Source organism: Cervus canadensis, chromosome 26 (assembly GCF_019320065.1).
Source record: "Cervus canadensis isolate Bull #8, Minnesota chromosome 26, ASM1932006v1, whole genome shotgun sequence".
Taxonomy (NCBI): domain Eukaryota; kingdom Metazoa; phylum Chordata; class Mammalia; order Artiodactyla; family Cervidae; genus Cervus; species Cervus canadensis.
The window spans coordinates 15,321,266-15,336,128 of NC_057411.1; the positions used below are offsets into that span (position 1 = coordinate 15,321,266).

Consider the following 14,863-nt stretch of genomic DNA (forward strand, 5'->3'; position numbering starts at 1 on the left):
TGATTGATTTAATAAATTCCAAGCCTGGGAATTCCCTGGTGGTCCAGCTGCCAGGACTCAGCACTCCCAATGCAGGGGGCCCTGTTTGATCCCAAGTCAGGGAACGAGGTCTTACACACAGCAATTAAAAGTTCACAAATTAGATGTTGTGTGTGGTACAAGATAGTGAGGTTCAGTTTCATTCATCTCGTGTGGTTATCCAGTTTTCCTAATGCCACTTATTAAGAGATTGTATTTTCCCCATTATTTATTCATAGCTTTTTAATCACATATTAGTTGACCGTATCAGTCCAGTTCAGTTGCTCAGTCATGTCTGATCTTTGCAACCCATGGACTGCAGCACCTCAAGCTTCCCTGTCTATCACCAGCTCTCAAGCTTGGTCAAACTCATGTCCATTGAGTCGGTGATGCCATCCAACCATCTCATCCTCTGTTGCTCCATTTGCCTCTGACCTTAAATCTTTCCCAGCATTAGGGTCTTTTCCAAGTAGTCAGTTCTCCACATCAGGTGGCCAAACTATATGGTGGCCAAAGAGTTTCAGCTTCAGCATCACTCCTTCCAATGAATATTCAGGACTGATTTGCCTTAGGATTCACTGGTTGGATCTCCTGGCAGTCCAAGGGACTCTCAAGAGTCTTCTCCAACACCACAGTTCAAAAGCATCAATTCTTTGACACTCAGCTTTCTTTATAGTCCAACTATCACATCCATGCATGACTACTGGAAAAAACATAGCTTTGACTAGATGGACCTTTGTTGGCAAAGTAATGTCTCTGTTTTTAATACTAGGTTTGTCATAGCTTTTCTTCCAAGAAGCAAGCATCTTTTAATTTCGTGGCTGCCGTCACCATCTGCAGTGACTTTGGAGCCCTCCAAAAAATAGTCTCTCACTGTTTCCATAGTTTCCCCATCTATTTGTCATGAAGTAATGAGACTGGATGCCATGATCTTCGTTTTTGAATGCTGAGTTTTAAGCCAGCTTTTTCACTCTTCTTTTTCACTTTCATCAACAGGCTCTTTAGTTCCTCTTCATTTTCTGCTATAAGGGTGGTATCATCTGCATATACGAGGTTATTGATATTTCTCCCAGCAGTCTTGATTCCAGCTTATGCCTCATCCAGCCTGCCATTTCTCATGATGTCTGCATATAAGTTAAATAAGCAGGGTGACAATATACAGCCTTGATGTACTCCTTTCACAATTTGGAACCAGTCTGTTGTTCCACGTCCAGTTCTAGCTGTTGCTTCTTGACCTGCGTACAGGTTTCTCAGGAGGCAGGTCAGGGGGGTTGGTATTCCCATCTCTTTAAGAATGTTCCAGATTGTTGTGATCTACACAGTGAGAGGTTTTGCCGTAATCAGTAAAGCAAAAGTAGATGTTTTTCTGGTGGTATTCTCTTGCTTTTTCTATGAACCGATGTTGGCAATATGATCTCTGGTTCCTCTGCCTTTTCTAAATCTAGCTTGAACATCTGGAAGTTCATGGTTTACACACTGTTGAAGCCTCACTGGGAGAATTTTGAGCATTACTTTGCTAGCGTGGGAGATGAGTGCAATTGTGCCATAGTTTGAACATTCTTTACCATTGCCTTTCTTTGAGATTGGAATCACAACTGACCTTTTCCAGTCCTGTGGCTACTGCTGAGTTTTCCAAATTTGCTGGCAGATTCAGTGCAGCACTTTCACAGCATCATCTTTTAGGATTTGAAATAGCTCAATTGAAATTCCATCACTTCCACTAGCTTTGTCCATAGTGATGCTTCCTAAGGCCCATGTGACTTCACATTCCAGGATGTCTGACTCTAGGTGAGTGATCACACCATTGTGGTTACCTGGGTTATGAAGATCTTTTTTATATAATTCTGTGTATTCTTGCCCCCTCTTCTTAATATCTTCTACATCTGTTAGGTATATACCATTTCTGTCCTTTATTATGGCCATCTTCGCATGAAATATTCCTTTGGCATCTCTAATTTTCTTGAAGAGATCTCTAGTCTTTCCCATTCTATTGTTTTCCTCTATTACTTTGCATTGATCGCTGACGAAGGCTTTCTTATCTCTCCTTGCTATTCTTTGGAACTCTGGATTCAAATGGGAATATCTTTCCTTTTCTCCTTTGCCTTTCACTTCTCCTTTTCTCGGCTATTTGTGAAGCCTCCTCAGATAACCTTTTTACCTTTCTGCATTTCTTTTTCTTGGGGATGGTCTTGATAACTGCCTTCTGTACAACGTCATGAACCTTCATCCATAGTTCTTCAGGCTATCTGTCTGCCAGATCTAATCCCTTGAATCTATTTCTCACTTCCACTGTATATTCGTAAGGGATTCGATTTAGGTCCAGCCTGAATGGTCTAGTTTCCCTACTTTCTTCAATTTAAGTCTGAATTTGGCAATAAGGAGTTCATGATCTGAGCCACAGTCAGCTCCTGGTCCTGTTTTTGCTGACTGTATAGAGCCTCTCTATCTTTGGCTGCAAATAATATAATCATTTTGATTTTGGTAGTGACCCCCTGGTGATGTCCATGTGTAGAGTCATCTCGTGTGTGTTGGAAGAGGATGTTTTTACTATGACCAGGTATAGACAAGGGTTTATTTATGGGCTCACAACCTGTTCCATTGGGCTTGCACTGTGGCTCAGCTTGTAAAGAATTTACCTGCAATGTGGGAGACCTGGGCTTGACCCCTATGTTGGGAAGATATCTGGAAAAGGGAAAGGCTACCCACTCCAGTTTTCTGGCCTGGAGAATCCATGGACTGTATAGTCATGGGGTCACATGGAGTCTGACATGACTGAGCGACTTTCACTTCAGAGTCTGATCCTTTGTCTATTTATCTACTTTTCCAATACCATGCTGTTGTGATTTCTATAGTTTTGTGGTATGGTGTGCAATCTGCAATGTGATGCCTCCGTCTTTGTTCTTTTTTCTCAGGATTTCTTTGGCTGTTTGGAGTCTTTGGTGGTTGTGTATACATTTAAGGATATCTTTTTCTGTATCTGTGAAAAATATTGGAACTTTTATAGAAACTGCATTGAACCTATGGACAGCTTTGGTTCTTATGGACATTTTAACACTCTTATTTCTTGTAGGAGGTTTTTCTTAAGCCATCTGACTGATTTCAGTAATATGCTCATCTTATGTAGTTACTCATATTTGAATAGAGAAATGTGAAATAATCCATTTTTGATATATATTTTATAGGATTATTTGTTGATTGATTCAACTCATTAACGAAAAAAAATCAAACTTTGAATTGTCAGTCATTTTCTGGAGTGTAGGTTATATGATTGTTTCACCAGCATCTCTACTTTGTCATTAAGGTTGTCACATTTTCTTTGTTGTTAACTCAATTATGTGAAACTTCCCAGAAAGTTTCATAATTATTTTATTTCTGATCATAGAGTATAAAAGAAATATTCCTTGGGCTGGTATATTTTCTTTTCCATGTTTATATATTCTAGAACAACATCATGTTGAATAGTCACATGCCATATCTGATTGGGATAAGATGTTGTATCATGTGAAATAGTGGATTAGAATATGCAAATGACTAAATTGTCAAATAAGTTATATTATAATCTGGAGAGATACCTCTCATGGAGATGGTGCATGTTATTTTTGCTTTTTTCTTTTTAACACACATACTCACCACTTCAAATCTAATCATAGAAAAATAAGGTCTGTAATGATTCAGTAAGTAACATAGCTAAATGTGGGACTAGGTATCACTAGATCTCTTTATTTACTGGTTATTTATATAATCAGTTCAAAACATTTAACCTTTTTGGTAAATTTCCATGGTGAATTCCTGCTTATATAATATTGCTCCCTTTGTAAGTAACAGAAATGGAAGTGGTTCCCTTTCCTCTTCTCTCTCTAATAGCGCCTCTCTCCCCAAAATATTTGTTTAGATTTAAATCACTTCACTAAAAAACACTTCCTCTTCTAAGGAGAAAAGCATCACTTGTTGAGTTCATTAGGAAAAACAAAATAGGATATAGGTTATAGTGAAAATTTAGGTTCTAGGAGATATTTCATAAATAGAATACAAATTACTAAACTGTAATTGATAATACTTCCCTATGGGTGGAGATTATTTTAAGTTTCCTCAAATTCTAATTAAATATTTGTCCTCATTTCCTCCAGAAACAAAAAATGAGATAATTTAATAGATTACTTTAATAATATTATGCCTTATGTTGGTTATATCAATATTAGAAATGTGACATCTTAGTGAGAGCTTTCTGATCATAGAGCACCCATGAGATTTGGATATTTTCACATAATGCATATCACTTAACCTTTTCAGTCTTTCAGTTTACTTTCATTGCTTAATCTTTTTAGTGTTCTTATTTGTAAAATGTCAGTAATAATTATTTCCCAGATTCATTTTGAGGGAGGAACCTAGCATAGTTCCTAGCAAAGAATGTTTAAGATGGAGAAGCTTCTTCATCTCACCCTCCCATCTCACCCTCACACATATTTTCAACACACACACACACACACACACAGAAGCAGTCACAGACTTATTTTAAAAAACAAAATATGAATTGGCTTGTAAATAGTGAATAAAAATGATGACTTCTAATTAATGATAAATGGCATAAAAAACTTTGTTGGAAACAATATAATTTAAATATATTAAAATATGTAATTTTGGCATAACCAATGAAAGGCTTCAAAAATTAGCACATCATGCCTCTTTGTTCTGCTCACACTGAGCACCTTTTTTCTCTTATCTATCCTATCTTTCAACTTAATTCACTAAACCAACAAATTCCAACATATATATATGTATATATTTAATTAATTTATTTTTTATTGAAGGATAATTGCTTTACAGAATTTTGTTGATTTCTTTCAAACCTCAGCATGAATCAGCCATAGGTATACATATGAAGATTATCTCAGAAGTCTTCTTCTCTGGGAAGCCTTTCTTGGTCCCTCTCTACTTCTATCCGGCACTTCTTTTCCATGCTTTGATTCACATGACTTTGTATCATTGTTCCTATCACATAATTTAGTGAATGTGAATTCTTCAAACAAATCTGAATATAGTCAGTCTCTGATTTTGCCATATTATAGATGGAATGAACTGTAATATATTGAGATAATGTTTAATTTCAAGTACTAACTTTAATGTATCATCCACACCCCTTACTTTTTCTTGATTCTAAGTAACATTTCTCAGGAAAGCATGTTTTTATGTTTGTTTTAAATAATTTTACATTATCACAAATTCTGGAAACTATGGACTCATGTGAAATCAATGAAATACTAAAGATAATATATATACAATATTATTTCATAATGAATGTAAAATTTGTGAATGTAAAACCAGTAAGTTATCCTATAATATGTTTTAATTGATAAACAAGTAATTGGCATTTATTTTTCTTGATGTCACTAGTGGAGATATGATTTTGAACAATTTCTGTTTATCTTTGTAAGTCTTATCTGATTAAATTGATTTCCCCCAGAATTATTGATATATTTTCTTGTTTGGAAGTCTCAGCTAAAAAATGTATATCTCCTTTTTATATTGTGACTTTTATACTACAACAAAGATTAAGTAGTTATTTGTAGTCCTACATAGGAAAAAATCATACTTCTCTGTAATTATTGAATAGAACTATTTTGATGGAGGTCTTCCCTCATAGTTCAGTTGGTAAAGACTCTGTCTGCAATGCAGGAGACCCAGGTTCAATTCTTGGTTTGGAAAGATTCACTGGAGAAGGAAATGGCAACCCATTCCAGTATTCTTGCCTGGAAAATTCCATTGACAGAGGAGACTGGCAGGCTATAGTCCTTGGGGTTATAAGAGTTGGAGATGAGTTAGTGACTAAACCACCACCATCTTGAGGGAATAAATTTTAAATATTTTGAATTTTATATTCTCAAATTGACAACTTACCTCTTTTAAGAGAAATAAATTTCAAAGAAATATAAATTATTTAAAAATGCTTAGCCCAACACATTCTTTTTTTCTGCTCTGTCTTTAAATATTCTGTCTCCTCTTTCTTTCTCACCCATTTCCATTTCCTCTTCTAACTTCCTGGCTAGACCTCTGCCTAAATAATAGTTGCACCAATAGGAATACATTGTAGCAGATCTGTGAAGCTAAAAATAGTATAGAAGCGGCTTATTATTAAGTTTTTGTTTTTTCAACTGAGAGATTATATCTTTATGGTGTGATTGGGCATATGTGTTTTAAAAAGTCCAGTTATACAAATTTCAATCTTGACAGTATGGATATTATTTTATATTGTAAAAAAAAAAACATACAAAATGTATTCTGAACAGACTTTCTTATTTATATCTGTAGGGCAGAATTTTTTAACTATCTGAAAATAAAACTCACATGCATTTTATATTTCTAGCTGAAATGAATTCCTTGCTAATGGAAGTTGATGTTCTTGACTAGGTACGAAAAGAGTATGGGAAATGCCTGCGAACGCATTGCTGTAGCGGGAAGAGTGCAGAGAGCTCCATCGGCTCAGGGAAAACGTCTGGGTCTAGAACTCCCGGGCGCTACTCCACAGGCTCACAGGTAAACGATATTTGTTAGTTAAAATGAAATAGCTCTTATCTGTATTCTGCTATGCATTGCTGTCCTTTCTTGGTGAGATTTATTTTCTATCCCAAGCACTTGACACAACACATTTTTGTTGTTTTGTTTTAGTATGTCTCAAATGAGTATGGTTATGACGGAAATTTAAGAAACCAAAGTGCGAAAAGATTTGAAGTTTAGAGTCTAAGTTTGTATAGTAATTCATGATTTCAGATTGCTCCTAGTTGAATGAAAAATGAAGGTGAGGAAAGGAATTTGGCACTTCACCTAAAATTCTAAGAAAGTAATATTTTACATAAATATTCTTGAGTTAATTGCTTCTTTTAACTAGTCTAATAATTCTTTATTGTATACTGAAAATATTTACTTGTGAAATAGTAGGTTTAATCAGTTCAGTTCAGTTCAGTCACTCGGTCGTGTCTGACTCTTTGCGACCCCATGAACCGCACCAAGCCAGGCCTCCCTGTCCATCACCAACTCCCGGAGTTTACTCAAACTCACCTCCATTGTGTCGGTGATGCCATCCAACCATCTCATCCTCTGTTGTCCCCTTCTCCTCCTGCCCTCAGTCTTTCCCAGCATCAGGGTACTTCCTGTGAGTCAGCTCTTCACATCAGGTGGCCTAAGTACTGGAGTTTCAGCTTCAACATCAGTCCTTCCAATGAACACCCAGGTCTGATCTCCTTTAGGATGGACTGGTTGGATCTCCTTGCAGTCCAAGGGACTCACAAGAGTCTTCTCCAACACCACAGTTCAAAAGCATCAATTTTTCAGTGCTCAGCTTTCTTCACAGTCCAACTCTCACATCCATACATGACCACTGGAAAAACCATAGCCTTGACTAGACGGACCTTTGTTGGCAAAGTAATGTCTCTGTTTTTTAATATGCTGTATAGGTTGGTCATAACTTTCCTCCCAAAGAGTAAGTGTCTTTTAATTTCATTGCTGCAATCCCCATCTGCAGTGATTTTGGAGCCCAGAAAAATAAAGTTAGCCACTGTTTCCACTGTTTCCCCATCTATCTTCCATGAAGTGATGGGACCAGATGCCATGATCTTAGTTTTCTGAATGTTAAGCTTTAAGCCAACTTTTTCACTCTCCTCTTTCACTTTTATCAAGAGGCTCTTTAGTTCTTCTTCACTTTCTGCCATAGAAAGTTATAACTCATTTCAAGTTGTATGCTACTAGGTCAAAGGACAATTCAGGGAGTGAAGAATACCAAAATAGCATCATTGGTTTAACTGATCAAAGTCCTTACTCCCATGAGTCCAGCACTTCAGTTCAGTCACTCAGTCATGTCTGATTCTTTGTGACCCCATGAACTGCAGCATGTCAGGCCTCCCTGTCCATCACCAACTCCCGGACTTTACCCAAACCCATGTCCATTGAGTCTGTGATGCCATCAACCATCTCATCCTCTGTTGTCCCCTTCTCCTGCCTCAATCTTTCCCAGCATCAGGGTCTTTTCAAATGAGTCAGCTGTTTGCATCAGGTGGCCAAAGTATAGGAGTTTCAGCTTCAACATCAGCACTAGATATATTAATAATGACTGTTTCATCCCTCTCAAAGGAAATTCTGAGCTTTAAAGTTATTTGTCTTCCATTTTCCACACAATATCAGTTCAAAGATTATTATGTAGAAATTTCAGCAACTCTAGGATGCTAAAATGCAACAAATAAAAGACATATGTGGGTCATGCATGAGTGAGTTTGAGTTCCAATTACCAAACTAATATTTCTAAGAATATATGGTTCAGTGGGAAAAACAGTCATTTTTGTAGTGTTGTTAATTGAAATTTTCTGAAGAAGACTTGAAATTCCAAAATAAATTTATAAATCAAGAACATATTTTAACTCTGTTAACTCAACCTTCTAAATTTATTTATTTTAATTTGGTAATTATATATATACACATATATATAATAAAAAGATAATTTTTTCTTTGACAAATTCCAATTGGCTTATAAATAAGAGGTTCAGTTTCCCTAAACAATTCCATTCTTAGGCTTAGAAAATTAAATATCCTTGTAACCTTTAATTATAATATCACTTGCCAAGCTAATATATCTGATTCTCTAAAACACATTCATTGTCAGGCTGGACAGTTATACACACTGAACTAGCACTTGAAAAACTCTTATAAACCAAAGATAATAAACAATATTCTCAGAAATATTGTCACCACACTAAAGGAGTTATGTTTTATTTTATAAATAAAACCACATATCTATTATCAATCTAATAGTTCCAACTAAACATTTTAAAACTAACATGTAACTGTCAAAACTGTCAGTTATATGTTAGTTTTAGAAAGTTTATTTTTACTTTGACAAGTTATCTTGACACTTAGCAACCACAAATTATCATAATGATCATGGAACTTATTCCCACAGATAATAGGCAGTTTTTTAAAATTTGAATTTATTTTATTATTTCTATGCCTTAGTATGGTTGCAAAGTTGTAAATTAAGGAATCAAATGTACCAAATTAGATGGACCGAGATTTCTGAGTTAGGACTAGTAGATTGTCATTCAGAATCTGAGTTTCTCGTAAGAGTGGAGGCACACATGGATACTTTCTGTGTGACCTTCTTGGGATCCATTCTTTCATTTTAAACCTGATAAATTATTTTTTTTTCATTTATTTTTATTAGTTGGAGGCTAATTACTTTACTATATTGTAATGGGTTTTGTCATACATTGACATGAATCAGCCATGGAGTTACATGTATTCCCCATCCCAATCCCCCATCCCACCTCCCTCTCCACCCGATCCCTCTGGGTCTTCCCAGTGCGCCAGGCCCGAGCACTTGTCTCATGCATCCAACCTGGGCTGGTTATCTGTTTTACCCTAGATAATATACATGTTTCGATGCTGTTCTCTTGAAACATCCCACCCTCCCCTTCTCCCACAGAGTCCAAAAGTCTGTTCTGTACATCTGTGTCTCTGTTGCTGTCTTGCATATAGGGTTATCGTTACCATCTTTCTAAATTCCATATATATGTGTTAGTATGCTGTAGTGTTCTTTATCTTTCTGGCTTACTTCACTCTGTATAATGGGCTCCAGTTTCATCCATCTCATTAGAACTGATTCAAATGAATTCTTTTTAATGGCTGAGTAATATTCCATGGTGTATATGTACCACAGCTTCCTTATCCATTCGTTTGCTGATGGGCATCTAGGTTGCTTCCATGTCCTGGCTATTATAAACAGTGCTGCGATGAACATTGGGGTGCATGTGTCTCTTTCAGATCTGTCAACCTGATAAATTCTTACCTCTCTTTTTTGTAACAGTCTTTTCAACAATTTTAAATTGTAATTTCTGAGATTCTACAGAATGTCATTTAACTTGATTTGTTTCTGCATTCCTTTCATAAAACTGAGCTCATCAACCATTATCCCACAACCATTTTATTGGCAGATGTCTTCAGTGAAATCATAATATTTCAGAGTTTCGTGCATTATGTTAGAACAGAGTTGTGCAATGTTTAGCATTTCTTCTAACCCACAAGATAAAATACTGCAGCTTAAAAGAACAATCATAAACTTTGTGAATGGGTAGACCTTGTTTTAATTCTAGCCTTGCCATATTCCTACCAGCTGTGACACAAAACAAGTCATTAAATCTCACTAGCCTTCAGTTTTTTCATAAGTAAAGTGGTTTCTGATTTCTTACATCATTAGGAAGATTAAGCTAATGTATACAAAACATGACAAATTGTATATGCTCTAAAAGTTGGAATTGATATCACTTACTAGGGGCATTATTGCAGACTATAATTTCAGGTATACATTTTAAAGCTGTGTCTTTTTTTTTTTTTTACTTTTATAGTTATAACATCACAATTATAATATTGGGAAGAAAAACCTCATGTTGCTTTCTTGTGCTTAATATAATACTGATTCTGTTTAACTTTGACAGTCTAAACTACATGAAGTAATATTACTTAAATATAGTCTGTTTTGGTAGAAATAACAAATATTTTACATTAACTCTGAAATTCCATGAGCAACATCTAAAACACTCACTGATACTGAGGTAAAATTTTGAGAGTATAGGTGTCTTTTTCCACATCAGAGGACTTCTAAAATAACAATCATTATTTTTTGTTGTTAAGAAACTTTGGATTTATGTTATAAAATGCCAAGCAATCTTATAAGCTCTGGTGATAAAATGGTTAAAAGGCAACTTCCTCCAATATCTGGGGCTTTCATACTAACTGTAAAAGGCAGAAAATTTATTAGCAATCAAATAAACCAACAGAAAATACCACATTATAAAAGTTGGTGCAGAACCAAATATGGCCATATGATGCATAAAGTCCAGGTGGTTACTTGGATTAAGTGCTAGGCAAAGACTGGAGAAATAACAGGAAGGATGTTCAGGGAAAGAGAATTTCAGGTGAGCGCATCAAATATAAAGGCATTTAGGTAGGTAAGAACTTGAAACTTTGGGAGTCGGAAGAATGTCATTGGTTCAAGTGGTGTGTGAATGGGAGATGAAGTTGAAGAAAGCTGGGAGATGGATCCTTAAGTATTTGTAAGAGAACTGGAGTTTTGATTTTATTTTGACTATTTAGAAAGTTAAGGATATAATTTAGGAAATGGGGTGACAGGAAATCACCCACATGTAATAAAATCATGTGGCTACTATGTAGGTAATGGAGGGATGTTATTTTCAAGACTAAAAAGTAAAAATTCTCTCCATCTATTGATCTCCCAGTGGTAATCACTTATAAAAGGTTGGTTTATAAAAACTCTGCTTTCTAACACCATACACAAAAATAAACTCAAAATGGATTAAAGATCTAAATGTAAGACCAGAAACTGTAAAACTCCTAGAGGAGAACATAGGCAAAACACTCTCCGACATGAATCACAGCAGGATCCTCTATGACCCACCTCCCAGAATATTGGAAATAAAAGCAAAAAGAAACAAATGGGACCTAATGAAACTTAAAAGCTTTTGCACGACAACAGAAACTATAAGCAAGGTGAAAAGACAGCCTTCAGAATGGGAGAAACTAATAGCAAACAAAGCAACAGACAAAGGATTAATCTCAAAAATATACAAGCAACTCCTGTAGCTCAATTCCAGAAAAATAAATGACCCAATCAAAAAATGGGCCAAAGAACTCAACAGACATTTCTCCAAAGAAGACATACAGATGGCTAACAAACACATGAAAAGATGCTCAACATCACTCATTATCAGAGAAATGCAAATCAAAACCTCAATGAGGTACCATTATACGCCAGTCAGAATGGCTGCTATCCAAAAGTCTATAAGAAATAAATGCTGGAGAGGGTGTGGAGAAAAGGGAACCCTCTTACACTGTTGGTGGGAATGCAAACTAGTACAGCCACTATGGAAAACAGTGTGGAGATTCCTTAAAAAACTGGAAATAGAACTGCCATATGACCCAGCAATACCACTTCTGGGCATACACACTGAGGAAACCAGATCTGAAAGAGACACGTGCACCCCAATGTTCATCGCAGCACTGTTTATAATAGCCAGGACATGGAAGGAAGCTGTGGTACATATACACTATGGAATATTACTCAGCCATTAAAAATAATTCATTTGAATCAGTTCTAATGAGATGGATGAAACTGGAGCCCATTATACAGAGTGAAGTAAGCCAGAAAGATAAACACCAATACAGTATACTAATGCATATATATGGAATTTAGAAAGATGGTAACGATAACCCTATATGCAAGACAACAACAGAGACACAGATGTACAGAACAGACTTTTGGACTCTGTGGGAGAAGGCGAGGGTGGGATGTTCTGAGAGAATAGCATTGAAATATGTATACTATCAAGGGTGAAACAGACCACCAGCCCAGGTTGGATGCATGAGACAAGTGCTCAGGGCTGGTGCACTGGGAAGACCCAGAGGGATGGGATGGGGAGGGAGGTGGGAGGGGGGATCAGGATGGGGAACACATGTAACTCCATGGCTGATTCATGTCAATGTATGACAAAACCCATTACAATATTGTAAAGTAATTAGCCTCCAACTAATAAAAATAAATGAAAAAAAATTAAATAAAAAAATAAAAACTCTGAACCGAAGTATTGTTCTTTCCACCTTGACCTTTCATTAATTGTTCTGTCATCTATTTTCATTTATTTTGTTGAATTTGTAGATGTATTTACTTTTGTTATACAGTATTTTAAACAAAAAATATATGTACCATAGATTAAATTGTAAAGAGTAGTTAAAATCAACACCTGTGAACTCACCATCAAATTTAGGAAATAGAGAATTTGCCATATGTTTTTCCCTTCTTGAAACTTCTCCCTAAGCAATCCCTGTATCTCCCTGCCAGAGACAGTCTATTAACCTTTGTTTGTCATTTTCATGACTTATTCTAAAAATTTCTTCACCTCTCCAAAAGATGTTCATTACTTCACCTTCTTAAAGTATTTATTTAAAATGATATCTTATTGTGTGCAATCTTCTGTGACTTGCTTTATTCACTGTAATTTTCTAAAGCTTGTTTCCTTTCCACAAACATTTAAGTATAAGCTTAATGCTACATATTATATATTTTTCTCTGCTTACAATACTTTAGCCTTTCTCCTTTTACTTTTTCAATTATTATTTGATATAGTATAATAAGTTCTAATCTCCTAAATCAGGATCCAAATGATTGAAGACAAATATTGGTTATACCACTTATTAGATCTGTGATATTGTGCATGTTAACCTCTAAATCTCAATTTTCTAATGAATAGAAGAGTACATACCTCAGGGAATTCTTGGGAGATTTCAGTGAGTGAGTACATGAAAAACACATGATAGAGCCTCGAAGAATTGATTGAAATATTTGTTATATTTGTAATATATATTTTACATACACACACAATAATTATTATATATCAGGTACCATTTCAGGTGAACAGAAAAGGACAGAATTTTTATTTTACTTTTTTCTTTTGGCTGCCTCATGTGGCCAATGTAATCTTAGTTCCCTGACCAGGAATTGAAACTGGGCCCTCAGCAGTGAAAGCATGGATTCCTAATCATTCAACCACCAGGGAATTCCCAAACTTTCTGTTTTTTAGAGCCTCAAAACTAATGCAGACATTGGACATTACTGTTTAGACATTAAATATAAATATAAGAAATAACTATATTATTATAATATGTTGTATATAGAAAATGGTAAAGCTATGAGGGCAAAAAGTTGCAGAGTTGGGTGCATGAAATACAATTCTATATAGGATGATCAAGTTAGGTTTCTCTATGGAGAAAGTATTTGAGCAAAGATTAAAAGAGATGTAAGAGTTATCTATACCAGTATCTGGGGAAAGAGTACTCCATGCAGAAGAAATAATCATACAAAACCTAAGGCAGAAGCATGCTTGGCTTGTTAAGTAACAGCAGGGGAACAGGTGTGCAAGCCCAGGTTGAGAGACTAATAGAAGATAATAATAATAGAAGATAATGGGGCTAGCTCAAATAAATGTCACCTAAAAATAGGAGGCTTCCCAGGTGGCTCAATGATAAAGAATTTGCCTGTCAATGCAGAAGGCACAGAAGACATGGGTGGGCAAGAACCCCTGGAGGAAAGAAGTGACAACCCACTCCCTATTCTTGCCTGGAAAATTCCATGGACAGAGGAGCCTGGCAGGCTACAGCCCATGGAGTCACAGAGTCAGACACAATTGAGCATGCATGCAAAAATAAGCATAATTCCATCAACTCTCAGTTGAGATTTCACTTCTTCACTGCAGTGTTCTCAGATTTCCTAGACAAGGACATGTTCTTTTGTTATACACACTTAAAAATTATTTTAATTGTGTATCATAATAGACATTAACAAAACCACACAAAATTTAAGTGTATGGCACAATGATTTATCCTTCCCCAGATCAATTATTAGAATATTGGCAGTAACTTAGAAACCATTTGAATGCTTCTTAATCAGTCATCTCAAGACATAATCACTATCTTAACTTTTAACAGTAGCTTTTGTTTTACATGTGTTTGATGCTTATCCACATGAAATCATCCAGTACATATTCTTTTATATGTTTTCCTTCTTTCCTTGGGCATTATGTTGCTTCAGGAGACTATGTTGCTCTTTTATTTTTATTACTATGTGTGTTCAGTCCATTCAGTCATGTCCAATCTTTGTGACTTCATGGACTGTTGCCCACCAGGCTCATCTGTCCATGGGATTCTCCAGGCAAGAATACTGGAATGGGTTGCCATACCCTCCTCCAGGGGATCTTCCCAACCCCCAGACTGAACCTGTGTCTGCCTGCATTTC

The 14,863-nt window shown here is 35.9% G+C and overlaps 1 protein-coding gene across 14 annotated transcripts in view; it reads left to right on the top strand.

Annotated features, from left to right (window-relative positions):
* Positions 1-14,863, top strand: part of ADGRL3 (adhesion G protein-coupled receptor L3) — a 709,244-nt gene that overhangs the window by 657,662 nt on the left and 36,719 nt on the right. For all 14 annotated transcript variants that reach the window (XM_043447764.1, XM_043447769.1, XM_043447767.1 and 11 more), the window contains one exon: positions 6,424-6,549. In XM_043447764.1, coding sequence (XP_043303699.1) covers positions 6,424-6,549 — 126 coding nt within the window. The remainder of the gene's footprint in view (positions 1-6,423; positions 6,550-14,863) is intronic.